The sequence below is a fragment of the Oryza sativa genome, chromosome 2 (assembly GCF_034140825.1).
Source record: "Oryza sativa Japonica Group chromosome 2, ASM3414082v1".
Taxonomy (NCBI): domain Eukaryota; kingdom Viridiplantae; phylum Streptophyta; class Magnoliopsida; order Poales; family Poaceae; genus Oryza; species Oryza sativa.
Window position 1 is genome coordinate 16,073,187 of NC_089036.1, and position 24,361 is coordinate 16,097,547.

The window sequence follows — 24,361 nt, forward strand, 5'->3', positions numbered from 1 at the left end:
TGAAGCGGTAACACAATCCAAGCAGGAAGTTAAACAACGGTCCAGCATTTGATTCCTTACAGGCGCATCAAATGTTTTTTATTTTCTCATCCATGTTTGCACGAGTCTTGGAACAAATCCAATGGTCTAAGAATCGAAAGTTTTCTCCCAAAAAAATTGTCGACAGTAATCTTTGTGGGGATGAAAATATTACATTGATTAAGATATCAGCTAATAACAAAAGGGTGTTGAGTGATCACTAGTCTGCACCTAAGATCCCAATACTACTGCAGTAAACATTTTTTTTTACATATAACTTAGGAAGAGACTAATTCTAAGACCGAAAGTACTCCAGAAAATACAAAAAGGACAAAAATTCGGAGCCCATGAGAACAATTCAGTTCAGTGTCCACATCCATGGATCCTATTGGGTAGGAGGGGACTAGCCTAACATCCCTTCCCGCCAATTTCATAGTTTGAATTTCTGCAAGTCCCACATTCCAAGCTCTCCTGATCACTTCAATTGGAAACCAAAACCAGAGAGGTGACGACCACCTTCTCCCCGTCATCCTCCGGGCTCTTCCCTGCTGTACGGCGCCGCCATCGCGGTGATGGCAACCGTACCCGCGCCCTACTCGTGGCTGTCGAGGCTGTCGTCGAGGCGTCCCGGCTCACCGCCGCCGTCACATCCACCTTCATTTGTCAGGTCACTCGGAGCCGCCTCCTCTTCGCTGTCGCCACCGTCGTCGTCGTCGTCAGCCGCGGCGCAGATGTTCAGGTCGAGGCTGACACCGCCTCTCCGACGGGGCTTGGGCTCGCCGGAGAGCCCGCCCTTCTCCGCCTTCCTCTTGAGATCACCGGACAGCAGCAGCTGCTCCAGCCACACCCGCCGGATGCTCACCGCGTCGACGGTGGCATCCAATCCGTTCACTGTCATCATCTCGCCGTCTGCTCCTCCTCCTCCTCCCTCGCTCCAGCGACCACGAGTATCCTGCCACGTCGTCGCCGCCGCCGCCGAGTCCGGAGGCAGGAGGCTCAGTGTAGTGTCGGCACCACGTTCGTCGACGCTCTCGCTCCGGTCATGATCGCCCGGTGTGCCAAAGCTTAAGCGTAGCCCGGCAGAGCTTGGATTCAGCTCAGTTCGCGCCTCGCCGTCACGGCTCACCGATGATGGTCTGCACCACCATGGCATCGGTGAGGGAACAGACGCCTGATCATTGTGGCTGCGGGAGTGAACCCTCTGGCACAAGATTCCCCATTTCCTCCTCAGCTCCATCAGCTCAGCCTGCAACGTAAAATCGTCTCGCGGATTAGTACAAGGTTATAGAATGAGTTTTGTCATTAGTCTATATTTAATACTTCTAATTAGTGTTTAAACATCCGATGTGACAGGGACTAAAATTTTTTAACCCCATCCAAACTCCCCCTATAACCATTTCGCCTTTGTGGAGTCAGGAAAATTCCCAATTTCAATAGAGGATTTCATCCATTGGATTTACCTTGTGTGATGTCTGGGGCTCGTTTGCGTGTGGCCAACCGGGGAAATAGGTGAGGGCAAGGGTGGTGCCATCTGCCTTCGCCCTCACCTGCGATGCTTCCTTCTCATAGCCGTCGGCGCACTCGGCGCAAAGGGCCGGCACGCCACCGTCGTCTCCTCCCAATGCAAGGTCCAGTGTGGGGATCTCACCAAGCTTGGCAATCTGATCATCTTCTGCCACCCTGCTACACATGGCCACATGGAAACAAGAAGAGATGCCCATTAAGTTCCAATGCATGGGGGTTGAATCATTTTAAATTTCCTGTTCTGATGAAATTAAAGTGACCATAGCACATATTCTAGACCTTTAGATGAAGGAAAAGACAAGCAAAAGGAACGAACAAACTACAAAAGTTCACCTACTACAACGGTGTACCAGAAAGATCATTAACCAATGTTGTTGTTTTTTTCTCCATCGGAGAGGTTCAGGATTTCAGCTTTCCAGCATATTGTACATTTGTACAACCAGAAACTGCCTGGCCCAGAAAGAAGAAGAAAGAATCTCCAAAGAAAAAAATCAGAATCATCCACACAAAGCCATCCTGTTCCTATTTACTACAGTACTCTATAAATACTACCACTACTATTTCAAATCTAAAAATTTCAATAAATTAGAAAGGTCATTAAATTTCAGTGGTTCCTAAATCCTAAGGGTCCCTTTGAATCGCAGGGTTGAAAAAAATAGAGGGATAGGAAAAACATAGGATTTTGACAGGAATTGAAGTGTAAAATAGAAGATTACAAAACACAAGAAAAACATAGGAATGGTCGTTTGATTGGAACGCAGGAAAAACGTAGGAATCAGATGAGAGAGATAGACTCAAAGTAAATTTTCCAAGAGGTTGGAGCTCTTGCTAAATTTCCTCCAAAATCCACATGCAATGTGTCATTCCATAGGAATTTCATAAGATTTGAAAAGTTTCAATCCTTTGAATCAAAGGGCCAAATAGGAAAATTTCCTATAGGATTTGAATCCTATGAAATTCCTATATAAATCCTTTGATTTAAAGGGGCCCTACATGGCTACAATGTGGAATATAATCCTACATGGCTACATTTCTTTAGTACTACCATTGTGCAAGCAGCACAAAGTGTGCTTGTCCAAACAGAGTACACAACACCAAACCCAAAGCAGAGAAGAACAGCAGCAGAGGATGACGGTCATGGCACAGTTTACAGCATGGCAAAATGAAACAAAGCGTACGAACGAACAGGGAGATTTGTCGAGCACCTTGGGGGTGGAGCCGGAGGGGCGCGGCGGCCGAGGGACAGGCCGGTGCCTGCGTCCGCGCCCGCGCCCGCGGGGACGACCACGGCCTGCAGCGACCACGTCGCCTCCAGAGACGGCGCCCGGCGCCGCCGCCGCCGCTGCTGGCACCGCACGTACGTCTGGTAGCTCGCGGCCGCCACGAGCCAGGCGCGACCGCGCGACGCCGCGCGGAGCTCGGACATCAGGCGCGCCAGCTCGGCGACCATGTGGTCCTCAGGGGCGGAGTACTCCGCGAGGGCGTGGTGGTGGTGGTGGTCGTCATCATCGACGGCCCAGCGCACGTCGCCGACGTAGATGACCAGGCCGGCGGCCTTGGCGTCGACGACGATGGAGTTCGCGGTCCGGCGTAGCTCGGCCACCTGGGCGTCGACGTCGGCGCGGGTCATGAGGCGGAGGTGGACGCGGGAGAGGTGGAGCCTCAGCACGTGCGCGCCGCGCAGCTCGCCCGGGACGTCGCCCGTCTCCAGCCGCCTCATGAGCTCCGCCACCGACGCCTCGGCGACGGACACCGAGTCGCCGACGACGACGGGGTTGGGTCTTGCCCACTGCTTCCGCACCATCACCTCCAAGATCGCCCTCACGTCCTCCTCCTTGCACGACGAACCGGTGTCAGGACGGTGCAAGAACTGAGCCGGCCACGGCGCGCCACCGCCGCTGGCGGCGTGCGCGTCGAGGTCAATGTGCGGCTCGGGGGAGGAGGACGAGTAACAGACGTGGTGGCCGCCGAGGCTCGGGAGCATGGCGCCCCCCTCCTCGAGGGTGCTCTTCACGGCGGCGCTCGAGAAGCCGGCCTCCCGCATGACCCGGCTCACGCTGGGGTCGTCGAGGATGGAGATGATGAGCTGGTCAAGCTCTACCTTGATCGCGAGGAGAGGCTGCTGCTGCGGTTGAAGCGCGTGCTGCGGCGGCTGCAGGCTCTGCAGCTCGATGCAGCCGCGCCGCTGGTTCGCCTGCGCGCGCTTGAGCGCGGCGACGAGCGCGTTGGACAGCGTCGGGTCGGGCGGGACGAGCGACGACGCCGGCGAGCACGCCCGCCCGCAGTCGGCCATCGCATTGGTGGCAGGGAGGCGGTTGAGCGCGACGTTGAAGCAGAGCTCCAGCGCCCTGCACCGGAGCGGGTGCGACGCCGCCGCCGCCGCGGGCGCGCAGGCGGCCACGGCCGGGTGCGCCCTGACGCAGGCGCGCCTGAGGAGGCCGTGGGCGCAGCACGACGGCTCGCCCCCGGAGCAAGCGAACGGAGGCGGGTCCGACGGCGACGAGGACGAGGACGAGGACGAGGAGCTCCTCAGCAGCGTGAACGCCACGTGCAGCGGCGTGAGCTGCGCGTGCCCGCGGCGTCGCGCCAGCGCCAGCGCGAGCTTGAGCACCGCGGCCGCGTCGGCGGACAGCGCCTGGTGCACCGTGTACCCCCCCGCGCGCATCGCCTTCACCCCCAATGTTGTCTTGCACCCTCGCTATGCTCACAGTGGTGTGTGCAGTGGCAAGAGTCACCAGTTCACCTTTGGTAGGTTAGCTTTGTGTGTGCATGGTAGAGTAGTAACTAGTAGTAGTAGTATTCCACTTTTTAGGGGTTTATAGAATGGAGTAGAAAGAATAGACAGTGCTAGAGTGGTTTTCACAGGTCAGGCTTTATCCCTCTCATGTTCTTTTCACCCTGCTCCTCCTTTGTGTGGATTGTTGCTTTCTATACAAAGGGGGGTCGGGATTAGTTTGTCTCTTTTCTACTACTACTGCTGCTGCTGTTGTTGCATTGCATCTCTTTGTCTTTCTGCATGCTGCCCTAGTGCCCTGCCAATCTGAATGCCATGCCAACCCTTTCTTTCTCTGTTCTTTTCTCATTCTTTTCCGTCCACTTTGCCTTTGGTTTTTCGTCAGGATTCAGGGATCTTTCCCTTTCCACCCTGCAGAAAAGGTACAGATAGGTACCTACTCACACACTGTGACAATATGGCGCCAAAGATCCATCCATTCTATTCATTCACTTGTGGGCATCACCGTTGAGCAAATCACACACTAATCAAAGTGAAAGGCAGGAATAATAATGCAATTGCATGCACAGGCGCGCAGGTAGCTGAGTCACGAGCGCGCCATGGCGATCGTCATTCGTCAAGCACAGCAGGCGAGGGAATTCCCTGTCATTCCATCGTTTGTTCCATCCCATGGACCGGCACGCCACCGTACGCCGTTGTTTGTTGCGCAGTGCCTGCCCCTGCCACGCCGCGTAGGACTAGTGAGCGGCAGCGGCAAGAAAGGAGACATTTCGATGCCTGGGACTCCGTGCATGTCAAGCACAGTGATGAGAATGTGAGACGAGACGGATGGAGATGCTGCTGCTTTTGCTACGAGGCAGGCAGAACACACAAGGCTGCTGCAGTGCAGCGCAGGCAACGAAACAGCAGAGAGCGAAGAGGGATGGATGTGCTGGGTTGGTGGCTGGTTGGCTGGCCGGCCTGCCGGCTGCCGGTGGGCGCCCCCGCTGGCGGAGGAATTCGAGGAGTGGATGGACGGATGGGTGGGTCATCACTGGTCAGAGACGACGGGCATGCATTGGTTCCTTGACGGACTAGCCGTGGTCGATCTTTTTCCTCGGAGTTCGGGGGGGTGCCGTTACTTCGCTATCTCTCCGCCTGTGTGACCGCCCTTTCTTTGACTGACCACCAAAACGAAAACGCGGCCCCCTCCTAGCCTACCCGCGTGCCGTTCCTTCCCACCCGACTCTCTACACTCTAAGTCTCTAGTCTCTACACGACTACACACAACAAAAGGGGTCCGCCGGCCGGGAGTTCCTGATTAGGTCGCGTATAGGGATGGTAGTTTTGCTAGTTTGTCTGTTTACCCGCAGATAAAAATCCTAATAGAGGACGCGTTTGCAGAGAGGTGACATGAGAGGCGATTCGAGAGGCGACGTGCTTGGAGGCAGGAGAGGTGATACGACGGGAGGAACCCTACTCCGGCGATCGCCGAAGCAGCCAGTGGTGAGCTCGGTAGAGGAGGGACGAAGCCTAGACCTATGTGTGCTAGGAATTCCAAGTTTAGGAGAAAGTTTGGGAGCCCACCAATGGCGGCATGGTGCTTTTCGAGGTGATGAGGTGGAAAGGAGGCACACCCATGGTGGAGCTGGGGGGGACTCGGGCCCCGCTGGGCAGCGAGACAAAGGTATTTGATCTGGTAAGTAGAGGTACACAGCTTGCCCACCTTGATTTTTTGGTCGAACACTTGAGAGGCACTTCCACAAGTCTAGGGTTTCAAGGGGATTTGGTGTGCATCCCCGTCAATTCGTCACCACCCAGGAGAATCGAGAGAGAGAGAGAGAGGAGTGGCCACGAGTTGGAGTAGGAGGTGGAGAATCACGGTGGAAGGGCACAATCTCCGGTGATACTCGACGATTCGCAAAGGTGGTTCGCGAGAAACACATGGCGAATCAAGGTGGGGGATGGAGGGGGAGAAATCTGCAGCGACCAGATCTCCGCAACCCACAGTGGGGGGATTTGGTGGTGGTGGAAGGAGATGGGAAGGGGATAAGGGATTTCAACGGCAAAATCTTCAGATGCAACAACAGCAACAAAGTCAGAATCAACAACCGCCATGGAAGCAACAAGCTCGAGGTATGGAAGACACAGTGGGGGAAGGTTCAAAAGGGGGTCAGCAAGGGGTCACTGAGAAACAAACTCAACAGTATCGCCCAGTGCAACCAAGGAAAAGGAGCAAGAACAGAAGAAGGAAAGGGGGACTCCAGAACAGCCAAAAGGGATTCAAGCACCAGCTCCAAATCCAAATCAGAATCCCCCTGGAATGTTTCAGAATCAAAGGCTTGTTTGTCTTAGATGCAAGGAGAGAGGTCATCTTGTGAGAGATTACAATGTCAATGTTTTTTGCATCAACTGTGTGAAATCAACTCATAGAACTGAGGATTGCTTATATGATAAACAACCGAGACCAGTGGCTAAGTTGGTAGGATATGGGGCTCTAGGACTGGGTTGCATATTGATTCAGAATGTTAAGACTATCCCACCTAAGGAACATATGAATCCTATGGCAATGGTTAAGGTGATTTATGGAGGTGACATATCTGAAACCCAGTTAGAAGAAGGTTTTAGACATCAGTTCAAGTGGAACTAGGAATGGAGGGCCAAAAAACAAGCTAATGGCACATTACAAGTCAGATTCCCAAACAGAATGAGGTTGGTTGAGTTGTCCAATTTTGACCATTTCAATGTCAAGGGCACTAAGGTGGAAGTAAATGTGTCTGAATGGAACAACGAATCAGCTGCGATTGGGAAACTGCATGTGGTGTGGGTTGTTGTAGAAGGAATACCAGATGAGATGAAAGGATATCAAGCCTTGTTTGAGGTGGGTTCTAATCTAGGAGTGGTGATGGAAGTGGATATGCCAACTATCACTTCCAAGGATGTTGTCAGAATGAAAATTGGCATGATGGATTTAAAGCAATTACCTCTCAGATTGATGCTATCTACTCCTGAGGCTTTACTGTATGAGGCAATCTTTACTCTAGAGAAGGTGGTGGAGGTTGGGTGGCTCAAAGGCAAACAGATGGAAGGAAAAGAGACACAGGTTAAGGAAGATGCTGAACATAAGGGGAGTTTGACAGAGAAAAAAGAGGAGATATGCATGGACTGAAGGAAGCAGAGGCAAGTTTAGGGAAGGACAAGGGCAGGGGGGAAAGTTCCCAGATTCAGTACTACACCCCTGCTAAGATTGAGTTGTTAGCTAAGGAGGACAAAAAGAAAGCAATACAGATCATGCAAGACAGGGAGATAGCCATGGCAATTCAAGAGAAGGAAGAGAAGGAACAACACAAGGTGCTCAAAAGAGGCTTGGAGACAAGAGGAGAGAGTTCTAATAAGGAAATTATGGCTGTTGAAAGTAAGGATGAATCCTTACCTATGATAAAAGTGGGACAAAACCAGCAAATGAGGTCCATTAAGGAAGGTATGGAGGAAGATGAAGAAGGAAAAGTACATTTAGGAGACAGTGAGGAATTGTTTGAATCTCAAGAATCTGAAAACAATTTTGCAAAGTCAATTGGTGTGGTGCTGACTGAAGAGGAGGGTGGAAGTTAGGAAGAAGAAAGGAGAGCAAGCAAAAGATTCAAAGACAGAGAAGAAAAGAAGTCTTTGGAGATGGCAATTGATAGAAAGGAGGCTCGGAATGCATTTGTCAACAAAGGTCAGGATCTTATTCCCTGTTCCATAGATGATTCTAATGTCTCTTTGCTAGATCTAGCTAATCTAATAGGAGTTAGTCTTGGATGTTCAATTGAGGCGGTGGATACAAATATGAAATTGATAAATGACCTAGAGGAGGCTAGAGTGAAACTCTTCTTGAAAGAACAACAAAAGGTAGGAAAAGATGAACCAATTGAAAATAAAAAAGGAGATGACAACTTTCAGGATGATTTATTTAACTTTCTTGATGAAACAGACTGTGAAAGCAACAATTCTGAACTGGATTGGGCAGAATCTTTATTGTTACATTCACAATCTGGTGAGGGTAAAAAGAAAAACAAGAAAGGAAACCTTGCAATTGTCAAGGTCACTCCTAGGGTGAACAAAAGGAAACCAGGGAAAAATACCAAAAAGAAAAAAATGAAAGGAATCATATGGAATATCAGAGGTATGAAAAAATGAAACACTTGAAAGACATTTTGGATGAACATAAAGTGGACTTTGTAGGATTGCAGGAAACTATGAAGCACAATTTTTCTGTCAATTACACTACAAGAAATATGATCTTCTGTGACGAATTCTTCGTGACATCGGAGCTATTCGTCATTAGCACATTCCATTTTATGACGATTAGTATGAGACGGGGTGGCTTAGTGACGAAAAAAATGTGTTCGTTGTTACTGCCAACTAAAAATCGTGATAAAGTATTTCAATGGGTCATCGTGACGAATATTAACTTGTCATAAGGGGCACAAAGCAAACGTCATAGATATATATAATGCATTTCTAGAAAAATATACTCCATCTATCTCATAATATAAGGTGTCATTAAAGTTGGCACGGTCTCCAAAACTAATCTTTAGCTTATAATTTCTCATATACTATAAGATTTGTAGCAACAAAATTATAACCATATAAAAGTAATTTAAATGTCAATCTAATGATATAATTTTTAACAATTAAAATTTATTTCATATTATATTAAGTGTTGGTCAAATGTTTAAAACTTTAATCTTGAAATGCATGCACGCCTTATATTATGAGATGGAGGGAGTATTAAAAGTTAAAGCAATTTAATCAAGTGAATTAATGAGGAAAATAAATTTTTTATGTAAAATTTATGGCCGGAAATATTTTTTTAATATTCTACGTGGTCTAAATTATTCTCTGAAAATTTCCGTGAATTTTTGGAGCTCAATAACTTATTTTAATGCCCCAAAGTTCATTTAACCTATTAAAATAAATGAAAAACAAATTAAAATTCATCTCTCTTCCTTGGGCCTTTTTCGGCCCAAATTTTACTCTCTCCCTCTCTCAGCCCGCAGCCTCTCTCTCCCTCCTCTTCCCTCTTCGGGCCGCCGGCCCAGCTTTTTTGCTCCTCCCTCACCGAGAAGTCTATTTGACCTCCCTCCTCTCAATTCAAATAACTTTTCAGGTAGTAAATGATTTCAAATGAAAAAAATGTCAATAACAAAGTTGTATAACTTATCAAGATCTACAACTTTTGTTTTGGTCATTTTGCTATATAACTTTGTTTCAATAATTGAATTTGAATTTAAAATTATGACAATTTCAAACAACATTTTCAAGTACTAAATGATTTCAACTGAAAAGGTCATCAACAACAAAGTTGTATAACTCATCAATATCTACAAATTTTGTTTTAGTCATTTTGCTATATGACTTTGTTTCGATAATTTGAATTTGAAGTTCAAATTATAACAACTTCAAACAACATTTTCATATACTAAATGATTTTAACTGAAATAGTCATCAACAACAAAGTTGTATAACTCATCAAAATCTATAACTTTTATTTTTGTCATTTCTTCATCTGACAAAGCGATAGTAACATTGTTCACAAAATTTATATATCTCTCCTACAATTTATAAACTATATTGGAGATATGTACATTTTGTGAACAACGTTACAAATTACTTTGTCAGATGAACAAATGACCAAAATAAAAATTATAGATCTAGATGGATTATACAACTTTGTTGTTAATGACTTTTTCAATTGAAGTCGTTCACTAATAAAAAGTTCTATTCGAAGTTCTCAAACTTTGAATTTCAATTTCAAATTATTCAAATAGAGTCAGATAGAGAAATGACCAAAATAAAAATTTTGCATCTCGATGAGTTCTACAACTTCGGTTTTGGTGACTTTTCCATTTAAAATCATTTATTAACCCCAAATTTTGTTCGAAGTTGTCAAATTTTGAAAATTTAAAATTTGAATAGTTCAAATGAACTTATTTGTAAAAACGACCAATACAATAGTTGTAGATCTCGATGAGTTCTACAATTTTTTTATTTATGATTTTTACATTTGAAACACAAAAATCATCCTAAAATTAAATTTAAAGTTCTCATAAATTAACATATTATTTCTATTTTTTTTGCAAAAAACAAAACAGGGGTTGTGAACTTTCAGCGTGGCGGGAAGCTTCGCGCCCCATCCCCCATGTTAGAGGTGGCCAAACGGGCCGGACCAAAACGGGCGGCCCGAGGCACGGCGGAACCTGTAGCCGGCACGGCCCGGCACGGCCTGCTACAGTAACGGGCCGTGCCGGCACGGCACGAGTAGCCGTGCCGTGCTTGGGCCGCCGGCCGAGCCCGCGGGCCGGCACGGCACGGCACGGCTACTGTAGTAAGTCCGCATCTCATCCTTCCGCAAGTCCGTATCTCATCCCTCCCAACTGACGGCCCAGCTCGCTAGCCGCCTCCGCAAGTCCGTTGAGCACCCCTCCTAGCTGATGGCCCAGCCCGCCAGCCACCTCCGCAAGTCCGCATCGCATCCCTCCGCGCCATTTCGGTTCCTGGGCCAACCGTGCCCCGTCCACGGCCCATTTTTCATTCACGGGCCCGTACTGACACGGCGGGCCACACGCATGCCGTGCCGGCACGGGCACGGCCCGGCCATCCACGGGCCGTGCTTGGGCCGGCGGCTCGGCACGTGGGTCGGGACGGCACGGCCCGTTTCATGAGCCGTGCCTAACGGGCCGTGCCGAAACGGGCCATGCCGGACCCGTGCCCGTGCCGTGCCGGGCCGGGCCGCCCGTTTGGCCACCTCTACCCCATGTCAAAAATATTTCACGATGAAATGACCCTTTTGTCCAGGGAACTTGTATAATTTTTGATCATACACCATGGTTATTTTGGTAAAATCGCATCAACGATTGCTTCGTATCCTGCTTCCCTCAACCCTAGCCACCGATTCAAATCAGAACACTCCCCAACCCTAGCCGTCACCAACCATCAGCAGCCTCTAAGCGGCGGTGCGGCGGCGAGGCGGTCAGGCGGCGCGTCGGGCGCGCGGCTGCGGCGGCTAGGCGGCAGCGGCGTCCGGCTGTGGCGTGGCCGCGTCGCCGGAGCATCCCAAGGTGAGACCCTCCCACGCGGATCTTCTCGTCCCAATTTAACCTACAGTTTAACCGATCTGAATCAGTCGGCGGCTGCGTGGTCCCCCAGGTTGAGGCGGAGGTGGCGATGACGACGGCAGCGATCCGACGCCACGAGGTCGGGGAAGAGCAGATCGGGAGGAGACACGGTGCCCAGATCCCAAAAAGAGGGCCCACAGATCGGGGGGAGACCGTCGCCAGCGTCTGCCCCTCCGCCGGCACCACAGGAACAGCCGCAGCAGCAGCGCCAGCGGCCGCCGCCGTCATCTTCAGCCTCCGACGCCGCGCCGGACCCGAGGATCAGCACGACCATTGGACCAGCACCGCCGCAGCCGCTCGACCCGTCCCTCTCGTGGCTCTCGGCGCCGGCGATCTCCTCCGGCCGGTGGTGGTGCAGCTGGCAGTGGCCGCCACATCGCTGCGAGTGGAGCTGCTTGCTGGCCACCATTGTCAGTCTCACCTTGCAATCTTCAGATAACTACTTGCAACAACAACTGCAAGCACCTGATTTTAAGTCAGGTGACCATGTGAGTGACCTGAAACTACTTTTATTTTCAGTCCGAATGAGTAGCAGTAGCAAACTAATTGATTGTTGTCAGGCAAGGCAAGGCACTAAGGCTGCCAGACCAGAATGCATTAGATGGCAAAAGCAAGGTAGTTAGTAAGCTATGTTTTTTGATTCTACGTAGTGTTGATTTAGTGAGTGGAACATCTACCGTCTGTTACAAATACCGTAGTTATGCCCTTCAAAGAAGTGTGAACACTGAGATTTTCTTTCTATAGCTTGCTGGCTGCTGCTGAGCATATCTAATGCACATGAAGAAATCATTTATTGTACAAAGGGTCTTCTGGTACTTGAGAAATGTTATCTAGCTTAAATTCTTGAGATATATTTTTTATCCCCAGAATGCATAATTGTAATGTGCTGCCCATGCATCGATGGTTTAATCTGTTATATGGTGTTCCTGTTAATTTTGTTTAGATATACCAACTCCATATGCTTTAGGAAAATTTTGCTTTGGAACATTATATGAAAACACAATTTATAACAAGCCTTCAGAATGGCCGTGGAGCAACTGGATATTGGTGGCCTACCACTGCCATGCTGTGTGTTGCAACGTTTAATCACCAAACAAGTAATCTATTGATTTATCTCTACCCAGTCATTAGTTTCACTCTGTTTCTTAGTAATTTTTGTTTTAGATTTGTGTTGTAAATGGCTTAGAAATTTTTTTTATTGGAGTTAAACTTTACATTTGAGAAAAATATAATGTTGTTTAGTGCATTGGTCGGCATGCATGTATGGTAATCAATGCACATCACGCTAGCAAATCTGACACGCCATCCTTTGAGTTTGGCATTGAGTTCCTGTAAATGCACTCTTGGATATATACATACATGGGCTAAAGTGGTTCGAGCACAAAATGTCCATTCATGAAGATGCTTCGTTATCTAACAAATGCTCTTTTTTTTTGTGTGTAGATAGTTTGGTGGAAAGATATGAAAGACCACTTTGACAATACTACTGATAATTTGATTCTACCAGCACCGAAGCAGATATCTATGGTCTAGCTGCGTCGAACCTTGTTGCTGGAAGCAATTTAGAAGGGACTGTTCAGTCAATTCTTGAAATGGGTGGAGGAGCTTGGGACCGTGACACTGTTATGCGTGCTCTGGGAGCTGCATACAACAATCCAGAACGGGCTGTGGAGTATTTGTATACTGTAAGAATCATTTCTGCATACCTTCCATTTTTTCCCTGTCTTGTTGCTTGGACTTCCTGATGTGCTATTATGTCGTTAAAACTTTTAAAATAAATAAGGAGTCTCAAAATTTTAAACTCATAGAAAGATGTTAATCTGTGTTATTTAAGTTTTTACAATGACTTGTTGAAAATAATAACAATAAACAGATCAAAAAATAATTTTAAGCAACATAGGCACTTGTCATGCATGCGTGACCACTTATTTCTTCCACTTCAGTTGTTTTTCAGGCGCAATTTTATCATGTAATCGGTGACTAATCTATTGCACTGTGTATTTGATACAGGGGCTTCCTGGGCAAGCTGAGGCCTCTGCCGTAGTTCAAGCACTTTCTGTCCCTGCTGCAGTTCAAGCATTTCCCACGAGTGGCTAACCAGTTGATTTGCTAATTTGCTGATTTGCTGTGTTTAAATTTTGTGTTGTATTGGATGTTTGTCGGGTTGTGATGGATGCTAATTGGGCTGTAACCTTTGTGCTATATGGATTGTTAGTGTTTGATTGTTGGGCCTATATGGGCTTAGCCCACTTGTTATTTGATTCTAATATAATGAATATGATATGATGGGTTGAAAATGGTGTGGTATAATGTTTGGGCCTATATGGGCTTTTGCAATGGATTTGGCCTATTTATTATTTGATATTAAAGCAAATGAATATAATAGAATTGGGCTAAAAATAGTTTGCTTGCCATTGGGCTAAGCCCATTAACAGGGTGCTCAATACATGGATTTTAATGGGCCATAAAATATTTTATGATGTTTTTTAGCTAGATAATGACGAATATGAGCGTCATAAAGTTATGACAACAGAAGGATCGTCGCTAAATTAATGACGAAAAAATAAGGTTTCGTCATAAAACGCCATTAGAGACGCATGATAGGTGACGAATGAATTTTCGTCACGCGAGCGTCACAGATTATGAAACGTGATGAAAAATTCAATGTTTGTGACGTAAATGAAGCGTCATCTATCATAAGATTTCTTGTAGTGCAACATTTTGAAAACTTTGACCAAATCCAAACATTTTTGTTGGAACTGGGTACCTGTAACATGAAGATCTAGGGGGATCCTAGTTGGTTTGAATGAAGATAAGTTTAGTTGGTTTGAATGAAGATAAGTTTCAGATCATAGAGGTGAGGAAATCTCAATTCTTCTTAAAAACTTCCATAAAAAATGTAAATGACAACAAAGTCTGGGATCTCATGGTTGTATATGGGGCTGCCCAAAAAGAACAAAAAGAAACTTTCCTAAGAGAATTGGCACAGGAGTTGAATGGACAAAAAAATCCTCTGTTATTAGGAGACTTTAATATTATTAGAAATGCAAGTGAGAAAAACAAACCAGGTGGCTGCAGTAGGTGGAGCTTTATCTTTAATGCTATACTGGAACAAGGGAATTTAAGGGAAATTGATATGGGGTTATCTAGTTATACCTGGCAAAGCTGTCATGAAGACCCAACTTTTGAAAAATTGGACATGGTCCTGGTTACAAATAAATTGGAACAAATGTATCCTCATATCTCAGTTCAATGTTTAGAACATGTTTATTCTGACCATAACCCCTTGTTGGTTGATTCTGGAGAGAATTTTAAGAGTGAATCCCCTTTTAATTTTGAAACCAGCTGGTTCCTGAGAGAAGATCTTGATAGCACGGTAAGTGAAGTCTGGACTTCATATAGAGGTGGGGGTTCTAGTATAGAGAGATGGCAAGGAAAGCTGAGGGCTGTTAGGAAAAAACTTAAAGGATGGAATAAGAATTGGGAGGGGAGATACAGGAGGGAAAAGAATGAAAATTTAAAAACAATTAGGGAACTTGATAAAAAAATAGAGAGTGTTGGAATGACAAATACTGACAGAGAGATGAGAAGAGAGCTGGAAATTAAACTGAATTTCACCATTAGAGAGGAAAGACTCAAATGGTTCCAAGGATGCAAAGATCAAGAGACTATTGATGGTGACAACAACACAAAGTACTATCATGCTAAATGCAATGGGAGAAAAAGAAAAAAACAGATACACAAATTGATACAAGAAGAGGGGGAAATTAAAGGGCAATAAAATCTTTTGGAATATATCACAAAGTTCTATAAAAACTTGTTTGGGCATGCTCAAGGGGCTTCTATGTCCTTGGACATGAATGATTTTACCAAAATCAAAGAAGAAGACAGAGAATGTTTAACTAAAGAAATTTCCAAAGAAGAAGTTAAAAATGTGATTGATGAAATGAGAAAAAACAGGGCTCCTGGCCCAGATGGGTTCCCTATTGAGTTTTACATACACTTTTGGGATCTGATCAGTCCTGATTTGATGGCTGTTATAGAGGATTTTTAGAGCGGTACTATTGATGTGGAAAGATTAAATTATGGAATTATAACTTTGATGCCAAAAACACAAGAGGCCCTACAAATCCAAAAGTTCAGACCCATCTGTCTGCTGAATGTCAGTTTCAAAATCATAACTAAAGTATTGATGATGAGAGTAAGTAGAGTAATAGAGTACCTAATATCACAAAACCAAACTGCTTTTATAAAAAATAGAAACATTATAGAAGGGATACTGATTTTGCATGAGACTTTGAGTTCAGCTCATCAAAAGAAACAGAGTGGAATACTTTGTAAGGTTGACTTTGAAAAGGCATATGATAAAATAAATTGGGACTTTATTTTTAAAATTTTACAGGCCAAACATTTCCTTGAGAAAATTTGTGACTGGATTATGAAAATAATAAGAGGGGGCAAGGTTGCTGTTAAAGTCAATGATCAAATTGGGCCCTATTTTAATACACACAAAGGTTTGAGGCAAGGAGACCCCATGTCACCAATTCTTTTCAATATAGCTGCAGAGGCTTTGATAGTTTTGATCCAGAGGGCAGAAAAACACAACTTAATTCAGGGATTGGGTATTGATAATGAGAACACTATTGCTATCCTGCAATATGCAGATGATACAATCTTTCTGATGCAAAATAGTTAGATTATGCTAGAAACTTGAAAAAAATACTTTGCATTTTTGAACAACTTTCAGGACTGAAAATCAATTTTAATAAGAGTGAGGTTATCTGTTTAGGAGAAGCAACAAAAAACAAAGAGGAGTACAGTAAGATCTTCACTTGCAATATAGGTAATTTGCCTATAAAGTATTTGGGCATACCAATTAATCAAAAAAGAATCATGAACAAAGACTGGAAACAAACTGAGGAGAAAATGGAAAAACGGGTAGGATGTTGGCAGGGGAATTTGCAATCTATTGGAGGAAGAGTTACTTTGATAAACTCTTGTTTGAGCAGTACACCTCTTTACTTGTTGTCTTTCTACAGAATTCCCAAAGGAGTGAAAGAAAAAATGGATTTTGTAAGAAGAAGGTTTCTTTGGCAAGAAGACCAAGGAATTAGAAAATACCATTTGGTGCAATGGCTAGTTGTTTGCTCTCCAAAAGAGCAAGGGGGTCTGGGAATTAGGGACTTAGACATTATGAATAAGGCCTTGTTGGGTAAATGGCTTTGGAACCTGGAGAAAACTGATGGTATGTGGCAAAAGCTATTGAAAAGAAAAAATCTATCAAAAAAAATCTTGGCAGCCTAGAAAATCAAAAAGGGGGCTTCACATTTCTGGCAAGGGATTATGGAAATCAAAGATGTCTTTTATAGTTATTGCTAGAAAAAACCAGGAAATGGGGCAAATACTCTGTTTTGGGAGGATAACTGGATAGGGGGGAAGTCTCTGGGAAAAAAAAATTCCTTACCTATATAGAATCACACATACACATTATATAACTCTGGCAGAGGTTAAACAAAATGGCTGGGGTAGTATAATTTTTAGAAGGAACTTGTTGGGAGACAATTTGAGGGATTGGAATTACATCAAAAATTGATGTGATCAAGTAAACTTGAATGATTCCAAAGATGAAACTGTTTGGGGACTAACCAAAAATGGGATCTTCAGTGTTAAATCTTTTTATACTGGTATGAAAATGCAAGAGGCTGCTTCTATGATGGGGGTGATACACAAAAAGATTTGGCAGATAAAATCCCTCTAAAAATCAGGATCTTCTTGTGGCTTTTGCTGAAGGATAGTGTTCTAACTAAAGACAATCTAAAGAAAAGGGGTTGGAAAAAAGGGAACGAAACATGTCAGTTCTGTGACAAAAAAGAGTCAATTCAACATTTATTTTTTGATTGCCCCATGACAAGACTTACTTGGAATGTGGTGGCATGTACTTTTGGTTTGCAACCTGTGAAAAACATTCAACATGCTTTGGGGGTATGGATCCAGAAATGGGATAAAACAACAAAACACTTACTGTTGGTAGGGATAGCAACTGTGTTATGGTCTGTCTGGAAAACAAGAAATAAAGCCTATTTTGAACAGTTGTTGCCACAAGATTCCACTGACATTTTATATCAAGCGTGCTCATGGATGCATGATTGGGTTATTCTGCAGAGACAGGTGGGAAATCAAGAAAAGCTGCAATGGGGAATCCAATTGCTAAAGCAGGTCACAAATGAGGTGTTCAATTCACGACATGGGTGGCACGCCAGCTTCAGAAGGATTACAAGCAGCTGATCAGATTAGAAGAGAAGAGAGAAATGTCTAGCTTTTGAACAGAAGAGCAAAGTTGTTTGCCTGTTGAAGAGGAGTCTACTGTTGAATGTCTGTTGTCGCTTTTATAAACTCTAGACGCAGTTGTTTTCTGTTTTTTTTCTGCTGTAATCTGTGACATTTCTTTTAATGGAAATGGAGGGTTAAGGCCCTTTGATCAAAAAAAATAAAATAAAAATCCTAATAGAGTTTGGTTTGTTCTCCATTTAGAACCCATGGGTTTTTTATTGGGTTAAAACCTGTACCTAACGGGCACACGGGCATCGCCCGTTTACCCGCGAAACCAACTGACATGTGGGCCCTCAGTCAACTTAGTATAAAAACCCTAATCTAAAATCTTTAGGGATTCTCTGCCACCCCCTAGCCACCTCTCCTTGTCCTAGTTCCAGCCGCCTCTCCTCCCAGTCCCAGCCTCCTCGGCCTTGGGCCCTCGGCAGTCAGCATCCTCCACAGCCGTCGCCCACCAACCAGTTGCCGGCTCGCCGCCGTGAGGGGACGGGAGGGGCTCGCTCCACCTCCGGGAGGAAGCTGCGGCCGCTGTCTGCACCGAGCTCCCCTTCGGCCGGTCGTTGAGTTCCTCCAGCTTGGCCCCCATCCATCTGTGGCCTCCGTCGCCACGGTCTCCTGCCTCCACTGCGCTGAGCCTCCGAGGTATTCCCCTTCTATTCCCCTTCTCTCCTCTAGATCTAGGTATCTATTTTTTCGATCTAGTCTCTTCTGATTTTGATCTGTTATTTGTGATTTGATTACTAGTGATTTGAAGTAATGACAACTCCGGCAAGCAGCAGCAAGCATGCAAGTACTCCGGCCAGTAGCAGCCGGTGTGCTACTCCTCCGGCGTACTATGTCATTTGAAGTTTGTTGATTGTGCTAAACTATGTCATTTGAAGTTGTGATTGATGAACTTATAATGCTTGTATTGAACTTGGTACAACTATACCCTTTCTTTAAATTGTGACATTGTCTTTGCTTGTGGGAATTATGGTTGAACTGATATTTGGATGGGTAAACGGGCATGCCCGCGGGCGACGGGCATGGGAAGTACTCCTTGCCCGTCATGTAGTAACGGGCATAAATTACCTCACGGGCACGGGCAAGGTAGTTACTACCCGTGCCCCTTGTGCCCGACTGCCATCCCTAGTCACGTACTCGCGTCGCATAAAAACATTTTTACCCCCTAGGGTAAATCACTGTACCCGTTATTATCCCTTTTTAAAAATAGAAATTCGCCTAATTTGCCTACGAATTTCTTTCCAATTACTGAAAGACACACAAACATTCTCACCATTCTGCATACACATCATACTTAGCTCTTGTTTAGTTCCCAACTTTTTCTTCAAACTTTCAACTTTTCCATCACATCAAAACTTTCCTACAAACATAAACTTCCAACTTTTTTCTTCAAACTACTAATTTTAGTCATGATGAGGGAAGTTAGGTCCCGATCTTCCGATAGGTATTGATAAACAATCGATTTGGGCGGAGTCGTGACACAACTCGATCCGGCTTCTGAACGAACACGCTACTGAGCCCCGCAATCGCAGCACCACGTCTCCTCTGGTTATCAACCGTGCCGAAACCCGGTTGACCTCGCCGAGAAGGAAAATTCTTGCATGCGAATCGAAGAACACAAGCAAGAACAAGATAGATTGCAACCAAATTGCATATGAATGATTAAGTACTCGAATTTGGGGTTCCACAAACCGATCTAGCGGCGAAACTGTTCTTGACAGAATAATCTAAGCAAAACCCGACTCTAAACGATGACGGCTACTGATTAAGTATGATTAGGGACGTCCTAGGGTTGCCCTAGGGCGCACACCCAATTCCTTCTAGGTCAGCGGCTAGATCCGTTTGAAGTTGATGCTGTCAGGAGGCCCGAATCCGAATCCAAAACGTATAGAACTTTATCTCTTGTCTTCTATGGACCAAAAGTGACGTGGTGAGATGAAAGAAGACTTGGAGAAGGTCTTGGTTTGGTCCCCAATCAACTTCTTCAATCATCCATGCATTCCTTACGCTCGGTCTCTTTTCTTTCGCCCAAGCAAGTACCTCTGCAAATGAAAACACACAGAACTCATTGTGTAGCAACGTTTGTTCAAATATATAACAAGTAAATCTAATGTAGAACATATAACATATATATTATATGTTACCTGTTAGATTTCACTTTGGTGGGGATTTCATTAACAAAGGGAGGGAAACCTTTTATATTGGTGGATCTGAGGAGATGTCCTACATCGAACGTGATAAGGTCTCTCTGCCTGAGATAGTTGGACATTTGAAAGATCATTGTGAAGTGATCCCTGGCATGCTTCTGCAATGGTTGTTTCCTGGCAAAGAACTTGCAGATGGGTTGAGGGTTTTGATTGATGATGATGTCTGCAATTATATGTCAAACTATGTTGGGGAAGGTGGTGTTGCTGATATTTATGTAGAGATAGTAATGGCAGAGGGGTCCAGTGAGTTTGGCAGCAAGGAGGATAGTGACTTTGAAGATGAACTGCAGGACATATCTCCTGCAGATGATGAATGGGATGATGAGGAAGATGAGGATTTGTTTGAGTTGAATACAGGGAAGGAAGTTCTTGTCATAGTGTCTACACCAGAGAAGACAAAGAGAGATCTGGAACAAGTGCGAGCATTTCGTACACCTGATAAAGGAAAAGCAATGGTAGTAGCTGAACCTAGTGATAAGGGGAAGGCAGTGGTAGTTGGTAAAGAGAGGCCGAAGAAACCTGTGATTTCTGACTCTGACAGTGATTATGTTGGTGGAGACTCATGTTCATTAGAAGAAGATGAAGAGGTTCAGCAGATCAGGAAGGCTTACAAAGAGTTCAAGAAGAAACTGAAGGATGGTGAGGTAGGGAATTTGGATGATGTTATATGTGAGGGGTCATCTAGGCAGACAAATAGTAGAGCTTTGGTTCAGATTGAGGGTGATGACAGTGCTAGCCCATATGACAACAGCAGTGCAGATGATGATTCCTATGAAGAGGATAGTGATGGACAGCTGGTCAGAAAGAAGTCCAAATACCCCAGATTTAATGTGAATAGGCCAATTGCTAGGCTTGCACTAGGAATGAAATTTGATGGCAAGAAAGAATTCAAAGAGGCAGTGGTGCAGCTTGCACTGGACAGCAAGAGGTTCATAAGGTTTATAAAGGATGAAGGTTACAGAACAAGGGCCAAGTGTGATTGGGCAACTTGCCCATGGGCTTGTTTGCTATCAAAGAATAGCAGGACAGAAAGCTGGCAAATAGCTAGTCTAGTTGATGAACACACCCGCCCACCAAGGAAAGATAACCACCTAGTGACATACAAGAGGATTGCTCAGAAGTATGAGAAGATGATCACAGATAATCCAACTTGGAGTATACAGAGCATGCAGTCCACTGTTTCAGAGGAAATGTTTGCAAATGTTAGTGTTGGGCAGTGCAAGAGAGCCAAAGCATTTGTATTCAGGAAGATATATGAGTCCACCAGGGGTGAATACTCTAGAATCTTTGACTATCAGTTAGAGTTGCTGAGGAGTAATCCTGGGAGTACAGTTGTTGTCAAGTTAGATACTGACCAGCCTAGTCCTATATTCAAAAGGATATATATTTGCCTGGCTGCTTCCAAACAGGGATTCCTAGCAGGCTGTAGGAAAGTTGTTGGGTTGGATGGTTTTTTCTTTAAAGGATCAACCTATGGGGAGCTCTTATGTGCCATAGGTAGGGATGGCAACAACCAAATGTACCCAATAGCATGGGCTATAGTAGAGAAAGAAACAAATGATTCCTAGGATTGGTTCTGTGATCTGCTGTTCAAGGACCTAGGAGTGGGTGATGGTAATGGTTTGGTGTTTATTTTAGATCAGCAGAAGGTACATAACTTTAGCCGAAAATCGAATTTTGTTTGCTATTAATTTCTGCTCCGATGATTGATGTATTGTCTGCTCTGTGATGTTTTTCAGGGGATACTAAATGCTGTAGAAAATTGGGCACCAAATGCTGAACACAGGAACTGTGCAAGACATATTTATGCCAATTGGAAGAAGAAGTTCAGCAAAAAGGAGTGGCAAAAGAAGTTCTGGAGGTGTGCCAAGGCACCAAATGTGATGCTGTTCAACTTAGCCAAGGCAAAGCTAGCACAAGAAACTGTGGAAGGTGCAAGAGCTATAATGAACACTGATCCAAAGCACTGGAGTAGGGCATGGTTCAGGTTTGGCTCTAACTGTGACTTTGTAGATAATAACATTTGTGAGACTTTCAACAAATGGATAGTTCAAGCTAGATTCCTACCCATTATTAGCATGCTAGAAGCTATTAGAAGGAAAGTAATGGTTAGAATCCAGGCCCAAAGGACAGTGATGGATAAATGGGTTGGATCAGTTTGTCCTAACATTCTTAAGAAACTGAATGCTTACATCATAGATTCTAGTTCTTGTCATGCAATCTGCAATGGGATGGACAAGTTTGAAGTGAAGCATCAAACTCATAGGTTCACAGTTGATCTTGAAAAAAAGACATGTTCATGCAGATACTGGGAGTTAAGTGGTCTCCCTTGCTGCCATGCTATAGCCTGCATACATTTTAGGACCAACTGTTTAGACAGATACATCGCACCATGCTACTCAATCTATTCATTCAAGAAGACATATAGCTACTGCCTGGAACCAGTTGAGGGGATGGAGAGCTGGCCCAAATCTGATAGGCCTAGCCCACAGGCACCTAGTTATGTCAAAATGCCAGGAAGGCCTTCCAAAAAGGATAGGAGAAGAGAGCCACATGAGAAGCCAAAGGCAACTAGAGTCTCAACGGTTGGAACTGTTATGACATGCAGGTTGTGTAAAAAACCTGGACATAACAAGGCTTCTTGTCTTAAGAGATCTCAAACACAGCCCAATGTGCAGGTTACACTTCCCTTACAAGTTCTGAATTTTTTCCTGCACTTCCTGATATTTCCCATTGAGTTTTTTTTCCTGCTTTTGCTAATATAGTTTGATCTTGCAGGCTACAGGTTCTCAGCCCAGCTCCACACCTGTTCAGCCAGATGCTCCACCAACTGTAACTAGTGCTTATTTCTTTGTATTTTTATTTCACTATTCTATTTTGAACTGCAATATAGAAGCTTGTCCCAACTGTACCTAATGATGTTGTTTTGTTCTTATACAACAGATGGCAAGTGCATCTACATCTACAAGGGCAAGGGCTTCACCCAGGACTATGGAAAAGACAAGAACTTCACCCAGGAATGTGGCAAAGACAAGAACTTTACCTAGGAATGTGGCAAAGACAAGGACTGTGGCACAGACAAGGACATCACCTAGGGCATCTGCAAAGAGAACATCAGCTACAGCTGGAATGGTTGCAGTGGAGCAATCCAGGAAGAAGTTGAAAGTTAGAAGGTCCTCTGGATAGATGTTGAAAGTTGACAGTTACAAGTTGAATGCTAGTGAATAGGATAAGAAAGTAACCTAGGGATACTTTTGGACATGTTTAGCAGGACACATAGTACTTATGTTTAGTGGGTATACTTTTGGGCCTGTTTAGTGGGGATACTTTTGGACCAGATTACTGGGATAGCAATAGGCAGAAGTTCACCATCTTTTCTGCAGTAAGATATGGCATGAAACTTCTGTAATCTAAGACATGTGACATCTTTTGTGTAGTACCTGATGGCATGTTATGACCTGAGATACTCCTGCAATGTTAATGTTTGAATTTGGGGCAGCAATGCAATGCTTGGTGTTAATGTCTGAATTTGAGGCAGTAATGCAGTAAATGCAATGCAATCTATTCATGTCTGAGATGATCACAGAAAAGCAGTATGCAGTGCTACTATGCCATAAATGTGAATTTGTTCTTATGCAAACTTATGTTGCAATTACAAGTTGCTTGCTAACTTTAACCATTTTCCAGAAATTAAGGCTATATCACCAAATGCCATTACTGCCATTCCAATTTATTCCAAATGTCACTCCAAACTACCAGACAAGGTCCACATACATAATTTCTTAAGGCTCATATTACTGCCAAATGCATCCATACATCACATGCCATCACTTAGCATTTCACACTTAGGATTGCACTAAAATCTAACATACATAGCACCAACCAAAACAACAACAGCAAATGCTAAAGCATACATCAACATGTTCATACATTTCTGTTGTTGAGTAATCCTATCAACTAAAACAGTTTGTAGCTTCTATCTGCTCAAGAGCTGCTCTCAATGATTCAAGCTCATTGCTTTCTTTGCTACGGCTCACTGCCCTGTTCTTCAAGGCTTCATCCCTGTTGTCCTGGAGATGAGCCTTTAGCCCATTGATTTCTTCTCTTGCAGTCCACACAGCATTCCTCAAATTAAGCAACAATTGCTTCCAATATGGATCTCACTCAGGGTCATGCCACTCCCAAAAATCGCAACCACCAGTCTACACAAATAAATGTATAATCCAAGGTCGAATGAGTTTGAAACCAAACAAATGAGCCAAAACAAAAATAAATAGAAATTTACTCACACGCGCATTGTAGCATGTGAAATATCTTCTCCCGGGGTTACCCACACTCCACGAAATCCACCTAGCCGCCTTCACTTTGCAGTCACAAAACACTGGCAGCTCGTAATCGAGAGGCCC

At 44.7% G+C, this 24,361-nt stretch overlaps 1 protein-coding gene, 1 long non-coding RNA gene and 2 pseudogenes across 5 annotated transcripts; 3 read left to right on the forward strand and 1 right to left on the reverse strand.

The window, feature by feature from the left end:
• Window positions 1-145: 145 nt before the first annotated feature.
• Window positions 146-4,535, reverse strand: LOC9270601 (protein SMAX1-LIKE 5). 2 transcript variants are annotated; one of them, XM_015768935.3, is made up of 3 exons: window positions 2,748-4,535; window positions 1,479-1,698; window positions 146-1,264 (listed from the first exon to the last, which is right to left on the reverse strand). In XM_015768935.3, exons 1-3 carry the CDS (start codon window positions 4,205-4,207, stop codon window positions 611-613), a joined length of 2,334 nt encoding a protein of 777 aa, XP_015624421.1. In that variant the 5' UTR covers window positions 4,208-4,535; the 3' UTR covers window positions 146-610. The 2 variants fall into 2 exon arrangements, with proteins under 2 accessions (XP_015624421.1, XP_025878695.1); XM_026022910.2 differs by having other exon boundaries at window positions 1,479-1,701.
• A 1,119-nt stretch (window positions 4,536-5,654) lies between these two features.
• Window positions 5,655-8,692, forward strand: LOC136355448 (uncharacterized; annotated as a pseudogene).
• Window positions 8,693-11,190: 2,498 nt separating this feature from the next.
• On the forward strand, window positions 11,191-13,712 carry LOC9267284 (uncharacterized). 3 transcript variants are annotated; one of them, XR_001542852.3, is made up of 5 exons: window positions 11,191-11,358; window positions 11,447-11,903; window positions 11,976-12,030; window positions 12,859-13,100; window positions 13,426-13,712. It is a non-coding gene; the product is annotated as an uncharacterized lncRNA (long non-coding RNA). The 3 variants fall into 3 exon arrangements; XR_003241011.2 differs by lacking the exon at window positions 11,976-12,030 and having other exon boundaries at window positions 11,424-11,903; XR_001542851.3 differs by lacking the exon at window positions 11,976-12,030.
• A 6,254-nt stretch (window positions 13,713-19,966) lies between these two features.
• Window positions 19,967-23,141, forward strand: LOC136355243 (uncharacterized; annotated as a pseudogene).
• Window positions 23,142-24,361: the final 1,220 nt, after the last annotated feature.

Coding starts and splice junctions, on each gene's coding strand:
- LOC9270601 (XM_026022910.2), bottom strand. CDS start 4,207: ATGCGCGCGGGGGGGTACACGGTGCACCAGGCGCTGTCCGCCGACGCG. Junction 1,702..2,747: donor CCTCCGGCTCCACCCCCAAG/GTGCTCGACAAA, acceptor GGCCATGTGTAG/CAGGGTGGCAGAAGATGATC. Junction 1,265..1,478: donor AGCCCCAGACATCACACAAG/GTAAATCCAATG, acceptor TTTACGTTGCAG/GCTGAGCTGATGGAGCTGAG.